The sequence below is a fragment of the Danio rerio genome, chromosome 7 (assembly GCF_049306965.1).
Source record: "Danio rerio strain Tuebingen ecotype United States chromosome 7, GRCz12tu, whole genome shotgun sequence".
Taxonomy (NCBI): Eukaryota; Metazoa; Chordata; class Actinopteri; order Cypriniformes; family Danionidae; genus Danio; species Danio rerio.
In genome coordinates this window covers 39,702,641-39,723,563 of record NC_133182.1, presented here as the reverse complement: position 1 = coordinate 39,723,563, position 20,923 = coordinate 39,702,641, and the positions used below count along the sequence as shown (strand labels likewise).

The 20,923-nt window shown below is 34.7% G+C and overlaps 2 protein-coding genes across 4 annotated transcripts in view; one reads left to right on the top strand and one right to left on the bottom strand.

The window, feature by feature from the left end:
• The window catches only part of esyt2b (extended synaptotagmin-like protein 2b), an 860,030-nt gene that overhangs the window by 821,399 nt on the left and 17,708 nt on the right, over positions 1-20,923 (bottom strand). The gene's annotated exons all lie outside the window — the stretch shown is intronic.
• Positions 3,230-20,522, top strand: slc8b1 (solute carrier family 8 member B1). Of its 2 annotated transcripts, none has more exons than XM_073908858.1 (15): positions 3,230-3,632; positions 3,887-4,039; positions 4,270-4,322; positions 5,884-5,941; positions 6,523-6,628; positions 8,387-8,550; positions 8,748-8,861; positions 9,539-9,595; positions 11,444-11,577; positions 13,064-13,205; positions 13,459-13,580; positions 15,066-15,219; positions 16,320-16,400; positions 17,202-17,266; positions 17,437-20,522. In XM_073908858.1, exons 7-15 carry the CDS (start codon positions 8,759-8,761, stop codon positions 17,623-17,625), a joined length of 1,047 nt encoding a protein of 348 aa, XP_073764959.1. In that variant the 5' UTR covers positions 3,230-3,632; positions 3,887-4,039; positions 4,270-4,322; positions 5,884-5,941; positions 6,523-6,628; positions 8,387-8,550; positions 8,748-8,758; the 3' UTR covers positions 17,626-20,522. The 2 variants fall into 2 exon arrangements, with proteins under 2 accessions (XP_073764959.1, XP_073764958.1); XM_073908857.1 differs by having other exon boundaries at positions 8,387-8,554.

The window sequence follows — 20,923 nt, the reverse complement described above, 5'->3', positions numbered from 1 at the left end:
TTCCCCATCTCATTGTGGCAAATGTAATAGCCATTCATGTTGTAGAAATTGTGAGCTGAGCGCTGTAAGGGCTGAGTGCCAATAACATTGAATGAAATATGTTTTTTGGTTTAGTTAAGGAGTAAGGGAAGTATTTGTAATTCATTATTCTGATTCTGTTAGGTACATGTAGGTTATCTTACCTAACAGTGTTGAGTTACTGAAGTTTGCTCTGCGCGCTTGCGGTTTTTTTAGTTACTTCTTTAGTTTGGTGCGTTAATCTTATTGATGCTATTATTCAAAAAAAGGGTAATGATTCGCACTCAATTGCTTTGTACTGTTTTTATTTTTTATTTTTCTTACATTTTACGAGTGATTAAAAGACACCCTTGTCTTTTAATCACCCGTAAAATGTAAGAAAAATAAAAAATAAAAACAGTACGAAGCAATTGAGTGTGAATCATTACCTTTTTTTTATCTTACCTAACAGAACATAAACAGTACAGGAAAACAATGTAAAAATATGTATAGTAAGCATTACTTTATTATGATCTAATAATGAGTTATTGCATGAGCTAACCGTGAACTCACTTTAACTACAACATGAGTCACATGAGTTCATGTGTGAATATCAGCTACCTTAAGTACTTGTTAGAACATGATTGTTTGTTAATTAGAAGATTAATTACCACTTCAGTTTATGCTTAATTTAACCATCATGTACTCATAACGGTTAAATAATGTTTATTTATAATTATGTCATGACTTTAATTGGAAGAGCACATCATCATTAATCCATTATTAAATGCTCATGAACACCTTATGCACGTCCGTCTAGTCCGTTTACACTGAATAACAATAGAAGTGCTCTGTCAACATCAAGAAGTTCATGAGGAGTTAAGGATAAGTTAATGTAGATGTGCCCCTCCAAGTAAAATCATGACATAATTATACGTTATGAGTTCATGTTGGTTACATTTAGCTAAACTTAAATGTTTATTAACACATTAATAACAACATGTGCTAACAAGTAATTAAGGTAGCTGTTGTTTACTCAAGAACTCTTGTGACTCATGTTGTAGAAAAGTTAGTTCATGATTAGCGCATGCATTAAACCATCATTAATTCAAAATAAAGTTATGATTGCATATTAATAAATCACTGTTCATGTACTGTTATTGTAAAGTGTTATTTAGTCTAGTTTTCAAATTCATTTGTGTCATACACAAAAAGTTACATGTACATTAATTAGTTTTTTTGTGCAAAATTCTAGTTATTGTTCCACATAATGTCACACACAAGCAAAGTTTAGTAGTTATTTTGTTATATTTTTACATAGACACAATTTAAACACATACATCCCTCCCCTCAAAATATATGGGTGTACATAATTGTCTTACTTAATGAGATATGCCATGAGAATTTAAGCATTTCTACATGCAATTAATTAAAAATGACAGAATATAACATTTCCGCATATAACAACCACCACTCAGGTGTGTCACCTACTGGAGTTGCACCCATGGAAATACGTACCGGGATGCTGCAGTCATCAAAATCTTCAAAAAGATCAGTATTGTAGTTTATAAATTTTATGGGCATCGCTTAGTGGTAGAGACAAAGATCTGGGGAGACAACTTTAACAAGGGATGTAAACAAAGTAACAGGTTAAAGGATCCTACCCAGACTAGTTGCCCAAGCCTGATCCAATCAACTGGACCACTCAGACAGATTATTAGAGATAAAGCAACATCTGCACTTTGGCTCTGCAATTACACCCCATTTGGGCGTCGTTGGCTCATTTGACTCAATCAACTGGAGCCCTTAAATACACATGCATTGATGTTATTATCTTCACTTTCAGTGTCAAATACAATTTTATCACATTAGTATTGTGGGAGTTTTATGAAAAGATAAGAGATTCTTACTTTTTTAATCACAGTCATCTTTACAACTGCAATAATATGTTTATCCATCAAACCTTATACAGAAAAAATACAGTAGTCCTTATAATAACGAGATATACAGTTGAAGTCATTATTGGCACCCCCCTCCCCCTTTAAATTTTTTTTTTTTTTTAAATATTTACTAAATGATGTTTAACAGAGCAAGGACATTTTCACAGTATGTCTGATAATGTTTTTTTCTTTTGGAGAAAGTATTATTTGTTTTATTTTGACTAGAATAAATGCAGTTTTCTATTTTTTTATAAAACATTTTAAGGTCAAAATTATTAGCCCTTTTAAGCTATTTTTTCCCGATATACAGAACAAACCATCATTATACAGTAACTTGCCTAATTACCCTATCCTGTCTAGTTAACCTAATAATGGTTGGGTTTTAAAAAATAAGTTTGTTGGTGCATATCCTATCATATATTAATACCTTTTAATAATATGGAGGGTTCAATGGTTCTTTTATTTAAATATCTTTAAATTTATTATATTTGAAATATAATTTTTTGTTAAATGATCCAATTAAGGCCAAAAACCTACAATCTTTAAAGTCATTGACAGGTAACTGCTGGACAAGGTTTGTGTAATTAGAAACTTCTTTGGAATAACATTATTGTTATGTATCGTCCTTATTTAAATATAAATTAAATTTGTCTATAAAAGATTTTATTTCTGTATTTCTCTGATAACGATCATGCTATTAATCTTATTGTTAATTTCTTTTTTGTAACATTGTATTTTTTTATAGACAAGAATAAGTTCCTTCAGGCATTACCTAGATTTAATACTTTTCTTGGTGAAATTTTGTTCAATATTGAATCTCTTAAGCGTATCAATAATAAGAAGAATATTACGTTACTTAAACGTTGTAAAAGCGCTATAGAAAGGTTAATTGAATTAAAGCTTATGATAATATTTTTTCCTGATGATTGAAATGATTGAAATTATTTCTATTGATACTCTTTTTTTCTTAATGATTGAGGCTTTGTAAAGTTTTTTTCTGTTTCCTAATTTTGTGTTATTGTATTTTATCTTCACTGCAGTGATGTTATTTTTATTGTATTAAATAAAAAAATAATAATAAAAAAAGCTTTGTGTAATTGGTTCAAATTACGATTTTCACGTTATTTAGAAATAGTTGGAAACATTAAGGTGTGAGTTACTATGTTGAACAAAATATCCATTGTTCCAGTGTTTTTTGTGTGTTATTAAAAAAGTCCTGTGCCTTTAAGTGAAATGTCTCTTTAACCATACAGAGGGAGGGCTGATAAGAAAGCTCGTCACGATGTTTGTGTAGGAAGTACTGGTGTGACCCGTCACACTTCCCATTTATTCGACTTTCTCTGTTGACAGTGTAGACGTGCGTTCTTGCGTTATTTTTAGCTCAAACCCCACATTGTGATTCACCGCGTCTAATTACATGGGGTGTTTTATACTGAAACAAAAACGCGCAAGAGAACCTGGAAGGGTATTGTCAAAATTCAGATGTTAGTGTTGGATATTGAAAAGCAATGTTGAAGCAGTGTCAGCCTACAAATGCGTGCTTTGCGTTTACTGCTGCTTTTCTCCTCCGTTGCTCTGCAATGGGATCGTGCCAGCTGCCAGAAATCTGTTTACATACAACTCATTCCCCCTCCTGGGAATGCGCGGAGTTCACACGGACCTACAGAAGTTACACCGAGCCGCAAAGGAGATGAGGTGAGTTGGACAAAATCTCTCTGATATATGATTAATCGCATTACGAATTAAATACATGTCTGGTAAGTCAGTCGTAATCGTTTATAACGCTTTAACATCTTTCATTGTGTGTTAGAAAGTACACTCATGTACAATAACCAGTAATGTAGCGGACACATAACGCTCTACATGTTATTGACGTCTTCTTTATTTAGCTGCTGCTCTCCGAGTAGTCTGTGAGTCTCCCACAGCTGCATGTGTTGATGTGTTTTCAGTGTGATGTGGTGATGAACGTGTCTGCCAGTCAGAGATGCGAGTATGTGAAGAATACACCGGATTGTGCTTCAGATGAAGGATTCATCAAATACCCTTTTGTCACCTTTTGCCTATTCACACCAAGTCTTCTGCCCCTAGCCATCACGATCTATGTAAGGAAACATTTGGCTTAGTCATCAAAAACGTTAACTGGTTGCATATCAGTTAATGCAGTATTGTGCATATGTATTTGTTTTGCAGGCCATGCTTTTGTTTACATATTTACAACAAACACTAGGAACAATGAAGCAGTTTATTCTAATTTGCTTTGATAATTCTGTTGGTTTTGCATCTTATTTTTGTCTTGTCTTTTTTCTTTCCTCCTCTCTCTTATTCCCATCAGGTTATCTGGCTGTTGTTTTTGTTCCTCGTTCTTGGACTGATTGCATCAGACTTGTGAGTTGTGTATTTAAGAGAATTTAGACTGCTGCCCTTGTCTTAAAAAGAGAATTTAAATAGGAAGTAAAACTGTATCTCTCAATTGTTATTACATTTTTGTACTTTTTCACTCATGTCACAATTTCATCAGTTTCCCGTATGCATGGCCATTATGGAGATTCTCAGATGTAAACAACAGCATGGATTGCGCATTGCTCTACCACTGAAGATGTTGTTGTGCTTATTTATGCTGTCCAAACCTGTTATGCTGTTACTCGTTTAGAAAATAAGCAAGCAGGAAGAGGTGTAATATTTTGACAAATTGAATTTGATACACTCTCTTCTACTTAATTTGTTATATATTTGGTCGGATCAATTAGTACAGGCCAATACATAACAATTATTAATAAGTTTTATCAGCAAAATATGCAAGTTTCTTACAGATAAGTGGTATTGTTTACATTCTGATCTCCAATATGGCCAACTGGTGACATGTCGTGAAAACACTCTATTGTACTATGGACAAAATAAAGCCAAACAACATAGAGACATACGACTCAAGCTCACTCATATTACCCCACATTCTGTATAGCTGTATAATCACTGAATAGTAATATAAAGGGACTAAGCTGACAAGAAAATGAATGTATAATATAATATAACATAACATAACGTAATATAATTTAATATATTAGGGTGATCACTGTGACACAGTGGGTAGCACAATCGCCTCACAGCAAGAAGGTCACTGGTTCAAGCCCGGACTGGGTCAGTTGGCATTTCTGTGTGGAGTTTTCATGTTCTTCCCATGTTTTCGTGGGTTTCCTCCGGGTGCTCTGGTATCCCCCACAGTACAAAGACATGCGCTGTACAGTAGGTGAATTGGGTAAGCTAAATTGGCCATAATGCATGTGTGTGAATGTAATATTGTATGGGTGTTTCCCAGTGATGGGTTGCAACTGGAAGGCCATCCGCTGCGTAAAATATATGCTGGATAAGTTGGTGGTTCATTCCGCTGTGGAGACCACTGATAAAGGGACTAAGCCGAAGGAAATAATTGAATAATATAATATAATTTAAACTGAGCATTACTTTTCAAGTAATAGTTGTGTGTGTATAATCTTAACTTTTTAAAGTGAACATGATTTGGTGTTTGTTGTCTAATATTATGTTCCATTTGCTATGTGCAGTTAAGTTGATATTGATAATTAAGGGTATTGTTCACTTTAAATAAGTGAGATGAGTAAATCCTTAAATGAACAATTAAATAAATGCCTGTATGTGTAATCTCAAGCACATTTTTTGGTCATGACCTTCATTTTACTTCCCTATTTACTCATGTGACGGAAACAAGTCACTAATTTATTAGGAGATTTTGTAGTCTAGAAGGTTCTGCTTTTTTGAGGGTCAACAAGTGAACCAGTTTGTCATTCAGTTGCAAAGTCCATTGAGATAAAATCTGTAATGAACAGGATTGGGTTAATGTTGTTGCTCAATTTGAATGTATTTTTATTTTATTTTATTGAGTTTTATGTAATAATGTTTTATTAATGTATTTTTATCATTTTGTTTTTTGCAGCTTTTGCCCAAATCTCTCTGCCATTGCCTCCACACTAAGACTTACTCATAATGTGGCTGTATCCTTTAAATGCTTGTAATAAAGCAGAGCTGCAATCCCTAGATCACCTGACACTTTTAATTTGTACCTAGAGGTTTGCAGAGGCTGAGAAGGTTTATTACCCCTGCTGTGGTTTTATATCAGTTCTGTATACAAGTTTATATCAACCACAGCAGTGGTAAAAAGAATATCACAGCATCCTAAGCAAAAAGTCTTACTCAGCAGTGGTAACCAAGATTGATTATTGGTTATTGTTTCATGTTGGTTATTATTCTAGGTACTGTTTGCTCAGAGTCTTATCCTGTTTGTGTTCTTGATGTGTAAGCATGAGAGAGCTCAATCGTGTTCTTGACATGTAAGCATTTGAGAGATCAATCTGTAGTGCTTTTTGGAGAGTGTGCGTGACTGAGAGGAGTGTGTAGTGGTGTGTGTTTGTGACTGAGTGGAATCCTAAGTGATGAGTTTGCCGTTTAATTTCTGGAAAGGGCCCATAGCCTAGAGTACAATTCAATTCAGCTTTATTTGTACCATGTGTACCATGTGGATGTGTGTTGGTGGACTGTTATTTTTGCCATTGTTTTCCATGACTGAGTTGAACAGGGAGTGACGTTCCTGGCTCTTGGAAATGGGGCTCCAGATGTGTTCAGTGCCATGGCTGCTTTCTCTCACCCTCAAACTGCTGGTCTGGCCATTGGAGCACTTTTTGGTGAGGAATTAGCTCTGTTAAACATACACCAAAATTTACTTACTCAAACACAAACACAAACACATATTAGGAATGTGGAGCTTTTAAATCTAAACCTTGATCTTCTAACTGAATAATAGCTCCAAAAAACAGTGTGCTTGAGTTGTGTGAGTGTAACCTTGTTGTATGACAGTAATCTTGGCATTTGTTTTGACCGAACAATGCCAGATGTGAGTGAATTTTTGAACTACTACTTGAAAATTCTCATGATTTGCTGGATTTATTAAGTATGGGTTGAGTAATTCTTTTTAGATATTTTCTTTTATTTTTATTTTTTGTCAAATAAGTTTTATTGAGACACAGACTCAAAACTCTCTTTTTACATATTTTGTCCACATGTAACATAGGCAAGACAAATAATAAAGTAAATGAAATAAATAAATAATAAAAAAAAGGAAAAAACTATATGAAAATCATAATAATAAATAAATAAATAAATAAAAAAACACCTGCATAACAAACAAACTTGTTACAAAGACCTGTTTGTACAACAGAGTATAATGACAAGGCATATTAAAATATTACAGAAATGATGCATTATTGTGAGATGATTTTTTTTTCAAGGCAACGGATAAATGGATTCCAAATTTTGTCAAATTGTTTAAGTTTTCTTTTCGAACAGTATTTAATTCACTCCAAATATAACATAGAGGTAATTTCTCCAAGCAACAGTTTACATGTAGAAGATTTCTTTTTTTTCCAAAACAGTAGCAGTAGCTTATTGGCAGTAGTTAAACAATATGAGAGCAATTATTGTTGTGTATTTGACACATATGTTTCAGAGAATCCCAGAATTAAAAGCATTGGATCCAGTTGTAACTGCAATTTCTCTCTGAAAGCACTTCAAAAATTCCATTCCATTGATTCTGTATCTTAGAACAAAAGTGTGAGATAGATCTGCATCTGATGAATTACATTTGTCGCAAAGAGGTGAAATATTTCGGAAGATTCTATGTAAAAAAAAAATTATTATGTAACCTATGAATTATTTTAAACTGAATAAGGCAATGTCTAGAATTAATAGAGTGTTTATTAATATCCACCAAACCTGATTGCCACATTACTTCTGAAATTTTCACTTCTAATTCTTTCTCCCGCTATTCCTTAAAATCCTTTGTGGAGGGGGAAGTAATGGATTGTACAGTAGTTGTTCATAAATTATCGATAAGGCTTTTTTACTAGCTTTACACCAGTCAAGGCATTTGTCAATGATCGAAGGGGATGTACTATCCAATGAAGACATATGGAGTTCCTAATCTCTAAAAGTCTGAAAAGATTATTCTGGGTTAATTAATCTATTCTAATTGGTTAAATGATTTCCATTCTATGTTTTCATAGTCTGATAACACTTCATTCTAAAAAAATTAAATACAATAAATAAATATATTACACTAAATAACAATATGTAACACCAAAGACTAATGTATTACGCTAAATACTAATTGCTTAACTCTTAAAATCATGCTTTAATGTTGCTGAAAAACATTTTTATGCCAAAGAAATCCAGAAAATATGAGAAATTTCAAGTGGTATCTTATTCTTTTTTTTGTTACGTGTATATACATAATTGTGTGTGTACATGTGTATATTATAATGTTGATTCATTGACATATTTATGTTCATTCATAGTAAATATAGGTCTCTTTTTGCACTAAATAAAAACAAAAGTATTTTGTTTTTTGTTGTGACTTACTCTATGTTTCTTAATTGCTTTTTTAGGAGCGGGAATCTTTGTTACAACAGTGGTCGCGGGGAGTGTTGCTCTGGTTAAACCTTTTACTGTGGCGTCTCGTCCATTCCTTCGTGATGTCATTTTCTACATGGCTGCTGTGTTTTGGACCTTCACTGTCCTGTATAAAGGCCACATTTCCTTGGGAGAATCCGTGGGTCCGATAATTGTTTACTTGACTTTCACTTCACCCTATTTAAACCAACTCTCAATTTATATTGAAGACATACACATTTCACTGTTAATACAAACTTCAAGGTTTTCAATTGAATAAGAAACAGATTAAATGTTGACAAAGTGATTACATGTGACAAAAACGTACATGTTTTCTTGCTCTGTTATCTTTCACAGGTTATTTGGGGATGTATATTGCATATGTTTTTACTGTGATTCTGAGCTCATACATTTACAACCGTCAGAAGCATCAGCTAACAGAATCACCCCAGAGCTCCGACAGAGAACAGGGTGAGGAGATTGATATAACTATGGATAGATATTATAGCTTATTATTGATAATAATAAAAAAATAAAAAATCAGTTTCTAAAGAGCAGCAATTTTTTAATTTAAAAGTGACCGATTATGCTTTGCTATAAATGTAAATTTTTCAGTTTTAGAGTTGTCGTTTTGTTTCCTGCCCCAATCCAGAAGAGGGCTGTGCTTTAACTGATCATACCTCAATGGTCTAAAAACGAACAAAACATCTACAGTATTGGTTTTGGTTGGCATCTCTCTTGTGGTCATGCTTATGAGATATTGCAGTGTTTTGTCATCATAAATTTTTATTATATACATGTATTATATGAAGGTTAAAATAAGTTCTATTGTATGTTCTATATAATATAATAGTGAAAATGGTGTACGAAAGTGACTTTTGCATAATGTTTTTTTATTTTTATTTTTAAAAGTATTTACTGTGTTTTGATTATCAGGTTTTCTCAATTTAACCCTTTGTAAATGCATATATATTACATATTTTATTATTATATTAATAAATGCATATATAATATATATTATATTTAGATAATAGTCTCAAACTCAAAGTCTCTTAATAAATTTCTGTTGTGGATTTTGAAATGAAACTAATGTTGTTTGACTACCAGCAGTGTTACTGACATTAATGAATACTGTTTTTGTCTTTTAGGAGGGATTCTCTCATCTGATCTTACATACAGAGAAACTGTCAGCATACAAGCTCATGGTGTGTTATTTCTTCTTAACCTAAAACATTGTTGACTAACAAGTTTCAGTGGGTTATGTGGTAAACAAGGGAGTTACAGTCTTGCATCTTTTGAGGAAGTTCTGTGTGGTGAAACAGAATGTTGCCCTCTGTTTTGTGTAACGCTTTTTTATGAATGTGTGCTTGATTGGTTCTGAAATGCCACTGTTTGATCAGTTTACAATTTTAATATTGGTTTGTATGTGTAATGTGAATGGGATACTGACAAGGAAGTGTGGATCCAAATTCAGGGTTATTACACGGAGATGGTCAGGCAAGCAACTGTCAACAGGATCAAACACACAGTTGAAACCAGAAGTTTACATACACTCTAAAAAAAGGAACATAACTATTTTTTTTAAAAATGTCTGATGGTAAATCATACTAAATGTTTACTATTTTAGGTCTGTTAGGATTACCTAAACCTAGATTTTTTTTTCAGAATTTTTTATTAATTTCTAGACAGTCAAAAGTTTATTTTTTTAGCTTTGCTTTTTTTTAACTGTATAGCTTTGGTCAAATGTTTTGGTTTTCCTTCCACAAACTTCTCACAATAATTTGAAGGACATTTGGCCCATTCCTCCTGACAGAACGGAGTCAGATTTGCTCGCACAAGCTTTTTTAACTCTGCTCACAAATTTTCTATATAATTGAGATCAGGGCTTTGTGACGGCCTCTCCAAAACATTCACTCTGTTGTCCTTAAAGCACATTTTAACTAATTTGGCAGTATGCTTATGATTATGGTCTGTTTGGAAGACCCATTTGTGGCCAAATTTAAATTTCTTGGCTGATGTTGCTTCAATGTTTGTACATAATGTTCTATCTTCTTGATTCCATCTATGCTGTGAAGTGGACCAATCCCTCCTGCAGCAATACAGCCCCACAACATGATGCTGCTGCCCCCATACTTCACAGTTGGGATGATGTTCCTAGGCTTGTTAGCTTTCCCATTTGCCCTCCAAATGTAACACTGGTCGTTATGGCCAAACAGTTCAATCTTAGTTCCATCAGACCACAGAAACATGTCTCCAAAAATTATTATTTTTCTCAGTGTAATTTTGCAAATTGCAATCTGTTGATCCTGGCTTGTTGACACCTCAAATGTTGTCAATTAGCCAATCAGAAACTTCCAAAACCTTGACACTATCATCTGGGCTTTTTCAAAGACATAATAATCTTATTGTATGTAAACTTGACTTTCAAGTAAAGTTATAACAATTTCTCAGTAAATATCTCTCTCGTTATAGCAAATTCGATAATCCTAACTTACCTAAAAGAGAAAAATTTTAGTCATATGACTTTTTTTTTTAAATGGCTATGTGCCTTTTTTACAGTGCATGTACACTGTATGAACACTGTTCTGGTTTCAGCTGTATGCATATATGCATATAGGCAATCCAAAGTCGCAGTCATTAAACAGGCGAATGGTCAGCACAGGAAGCAAGCAACATAAACAAACAAAGAAACAAGACGAGAGTCAAAACACAGCAAAGCAAGGCATGGAAAACCCATTGTAATGTTCACAGTAACAGTATAAAAAGACTCAGCGCTGATGTTTGTTTGTGTGTGTTTGCGCGCTGTATAAATAGTTCTTGCAATCAGTTCTTGAGCAGCTCCCAGTTGTGTGTGTGTGTAATCTACCGATTAAGGAACAGGTGCGTGTGAGTGGTGCATGACTGAAACTTGTTGTCCATATACCAGTGGATTTGTAGTCCTTTAACAATCTGCGTATGTACTATCAATCTACAAGGATTAGATATCTGGTGATTGTAACAATATGCACCTTTCTGCATTTCTAAATGAATGTATGCCTATATAAATGTTTCAGATGACGGAGAATATGAGCCTTTGCTACCTTACACTCAATCCACCACTCAAATCTTCTTGAATGCCATTAACCCAGTGGACCTTCGGACATGGAGGAGATGGCATTGGAGTGCCAAAATCCTCAAAGTGATCAAGGTGAATCTATCTGCATTCACTTTCAAGATTATTTATAGCATCTACTGTGAATGATTGATAATTCTTTCACTAACTAAAAGAGGCTTGGGCAACACTTAACTTGAAGGAGGAGTTGATAAGACTATAATTATGCATGACAGATGTCGTGAATATGAACAGGATTTTATGCATGCTTTTGACAACAGTCATTAAGGATTGTTTACTCAGTTATGTCATTGTAAATCTAAAGATGACATTGTTTGAGATGACTTTGTGATGACATTACCAAGACAATAGCTACGTGTTCATCCTCCTATTTTTATGTGCATTTTGTATATGCGCATAAAAAACTGGTTGATGGAAACGACAAGATGCTCATACACTTCGAAAATGTGCATAAAACACATATGCGCATAACTGAGTAGGTTAAACTTTTTATTCCATAAGAAAAGATACACATAAACTGCGATGGAAACACTTTTACCAAACAAATTCCAGTATGCGCATTAAAAAGAGTCATGTGATTTTGTTATAGGAGATTATATGATGATACAAATGTGTGTGAATGGCAGCAAACCAGCAAGCTGAGCACATTGTAAAACATCTGAAATGTTGCCAGTTCAGTATTAGTGTTATTATATAATTATGATCTCCAGAATCAAGAGCATCTGTGCTCCGTGTCTAACGCTTTCAAATGCCATTGTGCTTTCACTGCGAGGTGCAAGTCATTTATTAAATGAAGGAAAGATTTACGCAGCTTCTCCTACCACCGCAAGTTCCATTTTTACTGTTGATTTTTGCCGCCAGATAATCATGACGCGACTATTTTGTTCGCTTTGACTCGTTGGATGGAAACGCTACTTTATTTGCATGTCGTTTATGAGATAATTCAGTTTTGTTCATAAAGTTTATTCACATTTTTGAATGGAAACATAGCTAGTGTAACATGTCATAGATCTGTCATAAGCATGATTGTCCTGAGAACATTATAATTGTGTCATGAATTTAATAAAAGCATTATAAATATTTGTCTTGACGTCAGCTATATGAATTTGTTATTAAAATGTCATTAAATAATAATGATGCTGTTCTAATTTATTTTTAATTTTTTTGGACAGAGTGTTGACATTATGAATGAAACATTTTATTGTCAAGTGATGAATAAGGGAAAAATATCCATCACTCAATTATAATGGCCTCCAGACAATCATGTTTATGACAGATTTATGACAAGTTATGTTGTCATGGAAATGTCATGTCATTATAACAAATCCCTCAAAAAATGTCATCTTTGGATAAAAAATGTCATAACTGAGGGAATGATGCTTAATGACAGTTGCTATAAGGATGCATAAAAACTCCTATTCATACTCAAAACGTGTCATGCATGATTATAAGTGCCTCACAACAGAGTTATGAACACATCTTCAAAGCGATACCAAAGCTTGTCTTGTTCCATTTGTTTGGTGATGGGAACTCTGTATGCATGCATGTCTCTCTCTGTTAGGTACCTGTAGAAGTGCTGTTACTGTTGACCGTCCCTGTGGTGGACACAGATAAAGAGGATCACAACTGGAAACGACCTCTGAACTGTCTGCACATAATCACTGCGCCTCTGGTGTGTGTGCTCACCTTCCAGTCAGGAAATTGTGAGTTGGCTTGCATTTTTCTGTTCCATCAAGCCTGTTTAGCAGCATTCTCTTACAGTACAAAGCACAGTTATGGCATTTCTGTTATTGTTTTGTTGCATTAATCCATCTGCTGCAGTCATTAAATCTGTCAGAGGAACTGAAATTCCTCTTGTAAGTGAAAAGATAACTCCTGTTAAAGCATGAAATTGTGTGTTTGTATCATGTCATGGTACACGTGACTGAAACAGACTGTCTTTCTCTGTCATTCCAGATGGCCTGTACCTCATTAAAGGAGAAGTTCCAGTGTGGGTGCTTACAATCTGCATTGGAGTCTTCCTGTCTGGCATAGTCTTCTTCACCACTACAAATGAGCAACCTCCGAGATATCACTTTGTATGACTCTTTTTTTTTTTTTTTTTTTTTTTTATTCTTTGCCTTTTTGATAAATTTATGTGGCATTTAAAAGGCTAAAAATGCATCACAGCTTATATTTGGGGTAAAGAAGAGCCTTTCAAACTTTAAAATGTAATAAAATGTTACTCTTTTTCACTTTTTGCACTTTAAAAATGGAGAGTTCCACACAAATCGATTATTTCAGCCTATCAAATTTAGGTAAATTGAACATAAAACAATTTAGCTGTCCACCAAAAAATCTCAAGAATTTTGTTGTTTCAACTGATAACTATATAACTATTTTAGTGCATGTTTTTCAGAGCTATACATTTCAACCATGATTAATAGAAGGAACCAAACCTAAACATAGAGGCTAAAACTGGATTGATAGTGAAAACCTAACAATAGTCCAAAAATGGTTGTTTTCTGTTAGATTTTCACTGACGGCACAGATGTAGCCTTTTTTTCTATGAGACGTCTTTGTTTAGACATCTAATAGACTTATTTTAAATACAAAACAAATCTGGCTCGGCACCAACTAAAATGTCATTCAGTGCAACAATAGTTTAAATAGCCAAATATGGACCCTTTCACAAGACTGTTATGACTAGTTTAATGACGATCGACATCCTATATCCTTTAACATTTTTTAATAGTTCGTTTTTTTTCTTTCTTTTTTTTTCATGGCATAAAAGTTAAAAAACTTTTTCTTTTTTACATTTATATGTATTTATTAGTATTATATCGTCTTTACATAAAGTTACAAAAAAACCAAATGACTTCTTTTGTTAGATGTTTCTAATGCAGCGTCTTTGGACAGAAAATATGATGTCGTTCTCTCTTCTGGCTGCTGTTATCAGTCTCACACACTTTTTTTTCTTTTCCAAATTCTTTTTTTCTGAAAGCCTGGAAAAGATCTTCAAGGAGTTTTTCTTTTATTATTTCAGCAAATAAGATTGTAAAAGCAATGTTTGTTGTATTCTCCCATTCACTGAGCTCTAAGTCTACCCAACTATGATGACTTCCACTACTGGAAATGTGAAAAGGGTCCATGTCTAGGTTGTACAGAACAAGCATAAAACATTAACAGTGCAACCCTAAAATAATGATTATTTGTCATTTTGTTCAATCTATGCCACTATCCATCAAACCACAAGTTTATAGCCATTTATTTATTTAAATAAGTACAGGTCAAAATATATGTAGCTTCTTTTTTTTACATATATTTGTTATGCTAAATAACAATGAAAAATTTGTCATTGATATTTTGCCATTTTAACATGATATTTGGACACGTATTTTTGTGGAAACATGATGCATTTTTAGAAAGCTTTGATGAAAAGCATCTGTGTAAATTAGAATTAATCTGTACAGTAAAGGAAGTTTTGAATGTCACTTTTAATCAATTTATTGCATGCTTTATGAATTATATATATCTTATGCTAAACTTTGTAAACTGATGTTAATTGAGATTATTGTTTGTAGCTCTATTCGCTGCTAGGTTTTGTGGTCAGTGCGCTGTGGATCAGCACTGCGGCGTCTGAGATTGTCAGTGTGCTTCACCTCCTGGGGATTGTGCTCAGTCTCAGCAACACTGTACTCGGCCTCACCTTGTTAGCCTGGGGCAACAGCATAGGAGGTACCCACTATTATTTGTTATTATTTTACTCTTATGTATTATCAGTGCAACTATTTAATTGGCAACTTTTTGTTGATACTGTTATTAATGTAATGTAATGAGTTGCTATTTATGATGTACTAATGTATTGCATATGTTTGTATTATATATATATATATATATATATATATATATATATATATATATATATATATATATATATATATATATATATATATATATATATATATATATATATATATATATATATATGTTAAACATCATTTGGGAAATATTTAAAAAAAAAAAAAAATCAAAAGGGGGCTAATAACTCTGACTTCAACTGTATATTAGGCATGTCCCAATCAGGGTTTTTTTTCCCTCAAGTTCGAGTCATTTGATTTAGTCTGCCGATACCGAAATCCGATCCGACACTTCGATAATACATAAAAAAAGAATAAAGAAGAGTGAAGAAACAGATACAGGATGTTCCTAATTTTTTTTATTTATTATTAAATCACCTTATTTTAAAGTTCAACAACTAACAAACAGAGCACTTCTGTGAAATAGCTTGATCGATTCTTCACTTTTGGACTTTAGTGTTACAGTAAATTTAAAAAATCTAATATAAAAACAAATAGCACCTCAACTCAAGAAGTTTCCATATCTCACAGTTAAATATGACAATGTTGTCGTTATCAACTTTATAATACCTCCAGACCGCAGACACTCGAGCTTTCCACTTCAAGCCGCTTCTGTGTTCTAATTTGCCGGCATTTATCCAATAGCATCTCTGCAACCAAGTGATGTCATGCCACACACGTTGCAGCTTCTGTGTGAAGTCAAGAAAGAGGTCGAACTCTGTGCCACTGCATAACTATAGATGTGTTAAAAATAATATATATATATATATATATATATATATATTGAGTCTGAAACCATGTGATCGGGCCCGATTTCTGATCACGGAATTAGGGATCTTGACATCCCTAATATATAATAAATAAATATTTTTTATTTAGTAAAATTTATTAAAAGTATTGTAAAATTGAAGTATCATGCACCCTTGCAGCATAACATACCATGCTATGTACTTAGCTCTGTGTTGTGTTTTATCAAAGATTGCTTTGCAGACATTACTATTGCTCGGCAGGGATACCCACGGATGGCCATCTCAGCCTGCTTTGGGGGCATTATCTTCAGTATCCTTTAACATATGATCATTTTTTATGCATGTGTCTTTAGAGTAAGTGCATCTGAAATCTCATATTTAATGTACTAAAAAAAAAAAAAAAAAAAGGAGAATATATGGAATTTGAACACTGTACATCTGCCATGTTGTTGCTACTACATCACCTACCAGTGTCAGTTGCATTACATCATGTCCATTCATAAATCATCTTCTCATGTGGCCTCATGGGAATTTAAAGTGGCCATTAAAGGAAGAGTTCACCCAAAACAGAAAATTCTGACATCATTTACTCACTCTTCACTTGTCACAAATCTGTTTGATGTTGGTTTTTGGAACACAAAAGAAGTTACTTTTAAAGATAAAACTAAAAGATAAAAGATTTCAGGGAAATTCGAATTCTATGAAAGTCAAGGATTACTGGTTTTAAACATTCTTCAAAATATCTTTTGTGTTCAACAAACTCATAATGGTTTGGCAAAACTTGAGGGTGAAAAAAAGGTGAGTAAACTTAATTACTTGTGTGAACTATCCCCTTAAATGTGCTCTTTAGAGTCTTGGCAGACCTAAAAGGCCATCCAAGTACTTCTTTCCACTGTTTTTAATGTTTCCAGACCATGAATCCAGACACAATACACAGTTCACAAACTGTTTTGTTTACATACTGTATACTAAGAAAGTATGAGATTTTAGATGCAGCAAACATCATTAGCTTTAGTCACGTTATCTTTTTACAAGATCGTAAATATTCCAATGTTTCACCATAAACCATAACCACAGAAAGCTCTTAGTATGTCTTTAACATTGCATAAAGACATGTTGTTTGGCGTGGGTCTGGGCTGCCTGCTGCAGTTCATCCGGAATAACAGTGTTGTGATGGTATGTATTGTGAGATTTATACAATATCTCAAAGAGACAATATGCATGCTTTATATTGTACAACCTTCTGTTTTTGTTAACCTGAGAACGTTCTAAGCTTTCAGTCAGTTGAATGACTTAGGAGTGAAGGTGTGTGATCTTGTTGACTGTTGTATGTATTGTATCTTCAGCTGGAACCAGAGGGATTGCTGTGCTGGGTTCTGTCAGGAGCGCTGGGTCTGTCTCTGGTCCTCTCCTTCATTCTGGTTCCTCTTCAGTGTTTTCACCTGAGCCGAGCCTACGGCATTTTTTTACTGTGTTTTTATGTTGTCTTCCTCATCGTCGCCCTTCTCACTGAGTTCAGAATTATACAATTTTGACATCAGTCAGAAACAATAACCGGGCAAGTGCAAGGATATTTAGAGTCTTTAAGAATTCCTGTATTTAGTATCTCAGAAGATTAGTATTTTAACGTGTTCTCAAGGGACAACACTATTGACCTTATTCTGCAATGCGGAAGTGCACTCGTTTTTGCAACTATTTTATAACTTAACTAGAAATGACAAGGAATAATAATGACTAGGGATATTAACGCCCTATTCACACGGGGCGTAAGCGTCAACGCTTCCCATTCACTTTGAATGGGTGACGTCAGGCGTTGCCGAACTGCATTGTGGATCCGTCGGCGGCGCTTCAGAAGCGTTCCTCGCTGCAGAAGTTGGGACCAGCTCAACTTTTCAAGCGCCGACGGAAGCGTCAGCCAATCAGATCGCTGTATGCAAATACACCAGCTCAGACAGTGGCCTATTGCTGACTGAATTTCATTGGCTGACGCTTCTATGACGATCGTTTCAGCTCCAACTTCAGACACGCCCTCTGTCAAGCGTTGACGCTGAAGCCCCGTGTGAATAGGGCGTAAATGGCAGATAATGGTCAAACTACTTGCTCTACAAACAAGTGTGTTCATGACCATACATAAAAAGTAGAATAAAATAATACGAAAAGATTAGGTTACAACCTTAAACATAACAAGCTGTTTTTAACCTCTAAAAATCTATGTAAGTGAATGAGACTGGAAGTCTACAGCCAAAAAGATTCCAATGGTAAGGCCTTCTCATAAGTGAGGAATTGGGTCAATAGAAATGAAACTTGAAGATGTTTTAGAATAGTCTCTAGATTGAGTGTCCTCCTTAAAATAACTCAACATATTACAACCATTATAGTCATTAATAGCTGGACACAAACGTGGGCCCACCACAAGAAATATCAGCTTTACAAAACTTAACCATGTCTGCTTGACAGAATTGCACAAGTTTGTGTATCTTTTATCAGAATAGTTTAAATTTGGTCCTTTGAGTACAGTTCTCTTACCGACCACTGGATGTTTAACATGACACCTCATGGCAAAGAACCTTCTGAGGATTTCACAATTAGTGTCATTGCTTTTTGCAAAGTCATATGCTCTGCGTTTAACCCATCCAAGTGCATACACAGCAGTATAGCACACGCACCCGGAGAAGTTGGGGGATTGGTGACTTTCGCTAGTGACTCGCCTCAGCCTAGTTATTGACCAAAACTGCAGCCTTTCCACCTCTCTAACCATTAAGCCGCCTTTCCATTACACATGACATTTGGACACGACTGTTGGAATACGCCCCCTTGTGGCAGTCTCACAGACTTTTCAGTTTTGTCCAGCACCATGGGAGAGAAGCCATTCTCGCAGTGTCTAAAGCAGTGGTCACCAAACTTGTTCCTGGAAGGCCAGTGTCCTGGAGATTTTAGCTCTAATCAAACACACCTGAACAAGCTAATCAAGGTCTTACTTGGTATACTTAAAACATCCAGGTAGGTGCGTTGAGGCAAGTTGGAGCTAAATCTTGCAGGGACACCGGGCCTCCAGGACCGAGATTGGTGACCCCTGGTCTAAAGTAAAGGAGTGCAAGTGCCTTTATTCTCTGTGCGTTCACCGTGGTTGAATGAATGAATACTTGAAACTCATAGAACGCTAAAAACTTTGGAGGCAATGTGGAAACAAATGTGGAGCTTGAATTACTAGAACCCTGTCCTGTGGTCTGATGAAACTAAGATAAACTTATTTGGCTCAGATGGTGTCCCGCATGTTTGGCGGCACCTTGGTGAGGAGTACCAAGAGAACTCTGTTTTAGTGTGTAGGGATATTTCCCAGTGATGGATTGCGGCTGGAAGGGCATCTGCTGCGTGAAACTTGTGGCTCAGATGGAGTCCCGCATGTTTGACAACACCTTGGTGAGGAGCACCAAGAGAACTCTGTTTTGCCTACAGTCCAGCATGCTGGTGGAATTATTATGGTTCTGGGGCTGCGTGAGTGCTGTATAGGTACCGGGGACATGATATTGCATGTACTGGGGCATTCTGAAGCACAACATGATGCCCTTTCTCAGGAACTGGGCCAAACCTGCTGATGACCACTGATTGCTAATGAAGTTGAAGCTGAAGGTGATGGAGTGGTCAAGTAATCCAGCTCTGACTCTACTGATTAACCTGTGCAGCTCTAGTGATGGGGCTCACACAACATAAAGACACTTTGGACACAGATTTGACATGTTCAGTTAGGGTGTGCTAACATTTGTTGCCAGATATTTCGGCATTAATGGCTGTGTGTCGAGTCCTTTTCTGAGGACAGTAAATCTGCACTGCTATACAAGCAGCACATTGAATACTATAAAGCAGTGGTTCTCAAACGTTTTTCATCAAGTACCACCTCAGGAAAAAAATTGTCTCTCGAAGTACCACTAAAATGAGCAGTATTAAAATACAGTAGCGTAGTAGGCCCAGTAAAGCAGCTACAACTCTGCAAAGTAAAAAAAAAAAAATGTGGCAGATTACCTCAGAAATATAGGCTATTTGTCATATTGGCTTATTCTATACATCATTTTTGATAAATTTTGAAATGTTTATAGCATGTACATGACATATTTCATTCCTCCGCATACCACTAGAAGGAAGCCTGCGTACCGCTAGTGGTACACGTACCACAGTTTGAGAACCACTGCTATAAAGTATTACCAAGTTTTATTTCGACAGTATTGCCCCATGAGAACATAATAACATGTGACAAGTGTATTCACGTTTTTGAGATTCTTTATACACATTTTTATGAATGTACATATGTTTTTAAGATCATGAGCCAGTAATTAATGTATACTAGTTCAATTGTATTCAGAGATCTATAAATTTGAAATATAAGATTCAAATGATTTTTATAAATTTATTTTATTAAACCAAATACTTGCAAAAATTCTTGCCTGTGTTTCTGTTGTATTACCTAGTCCAAGTGCCAATGGAAATTCATAAGTCGGAAATATTAGCCCCCCTGTTTATGTTTTTCCCCCAATTTCAGTTTTGAGGAGATTTTTTCAACACATTTCTAAACATAATAGTTTTAATAACAAATTTCTAATAGCTGATTTATTTTATCTTTGCCATGATGACTAAATAATATTTGACTAGATATTTTTCAAGACACTTCTATACAGCTTAAAGTGACATTTAAAGGCTTAATTAGGTTAACTAGGCAGGTTTGGGTAATTAGATAAGTTATTGTGTAACGATGGTTTGTTTTGAAGACTATAAAAATAGCTTAAAAAATATAGCTGAAAGGGGTGAATAATTTTGACCTTAAAATGGTTTATAAAAATT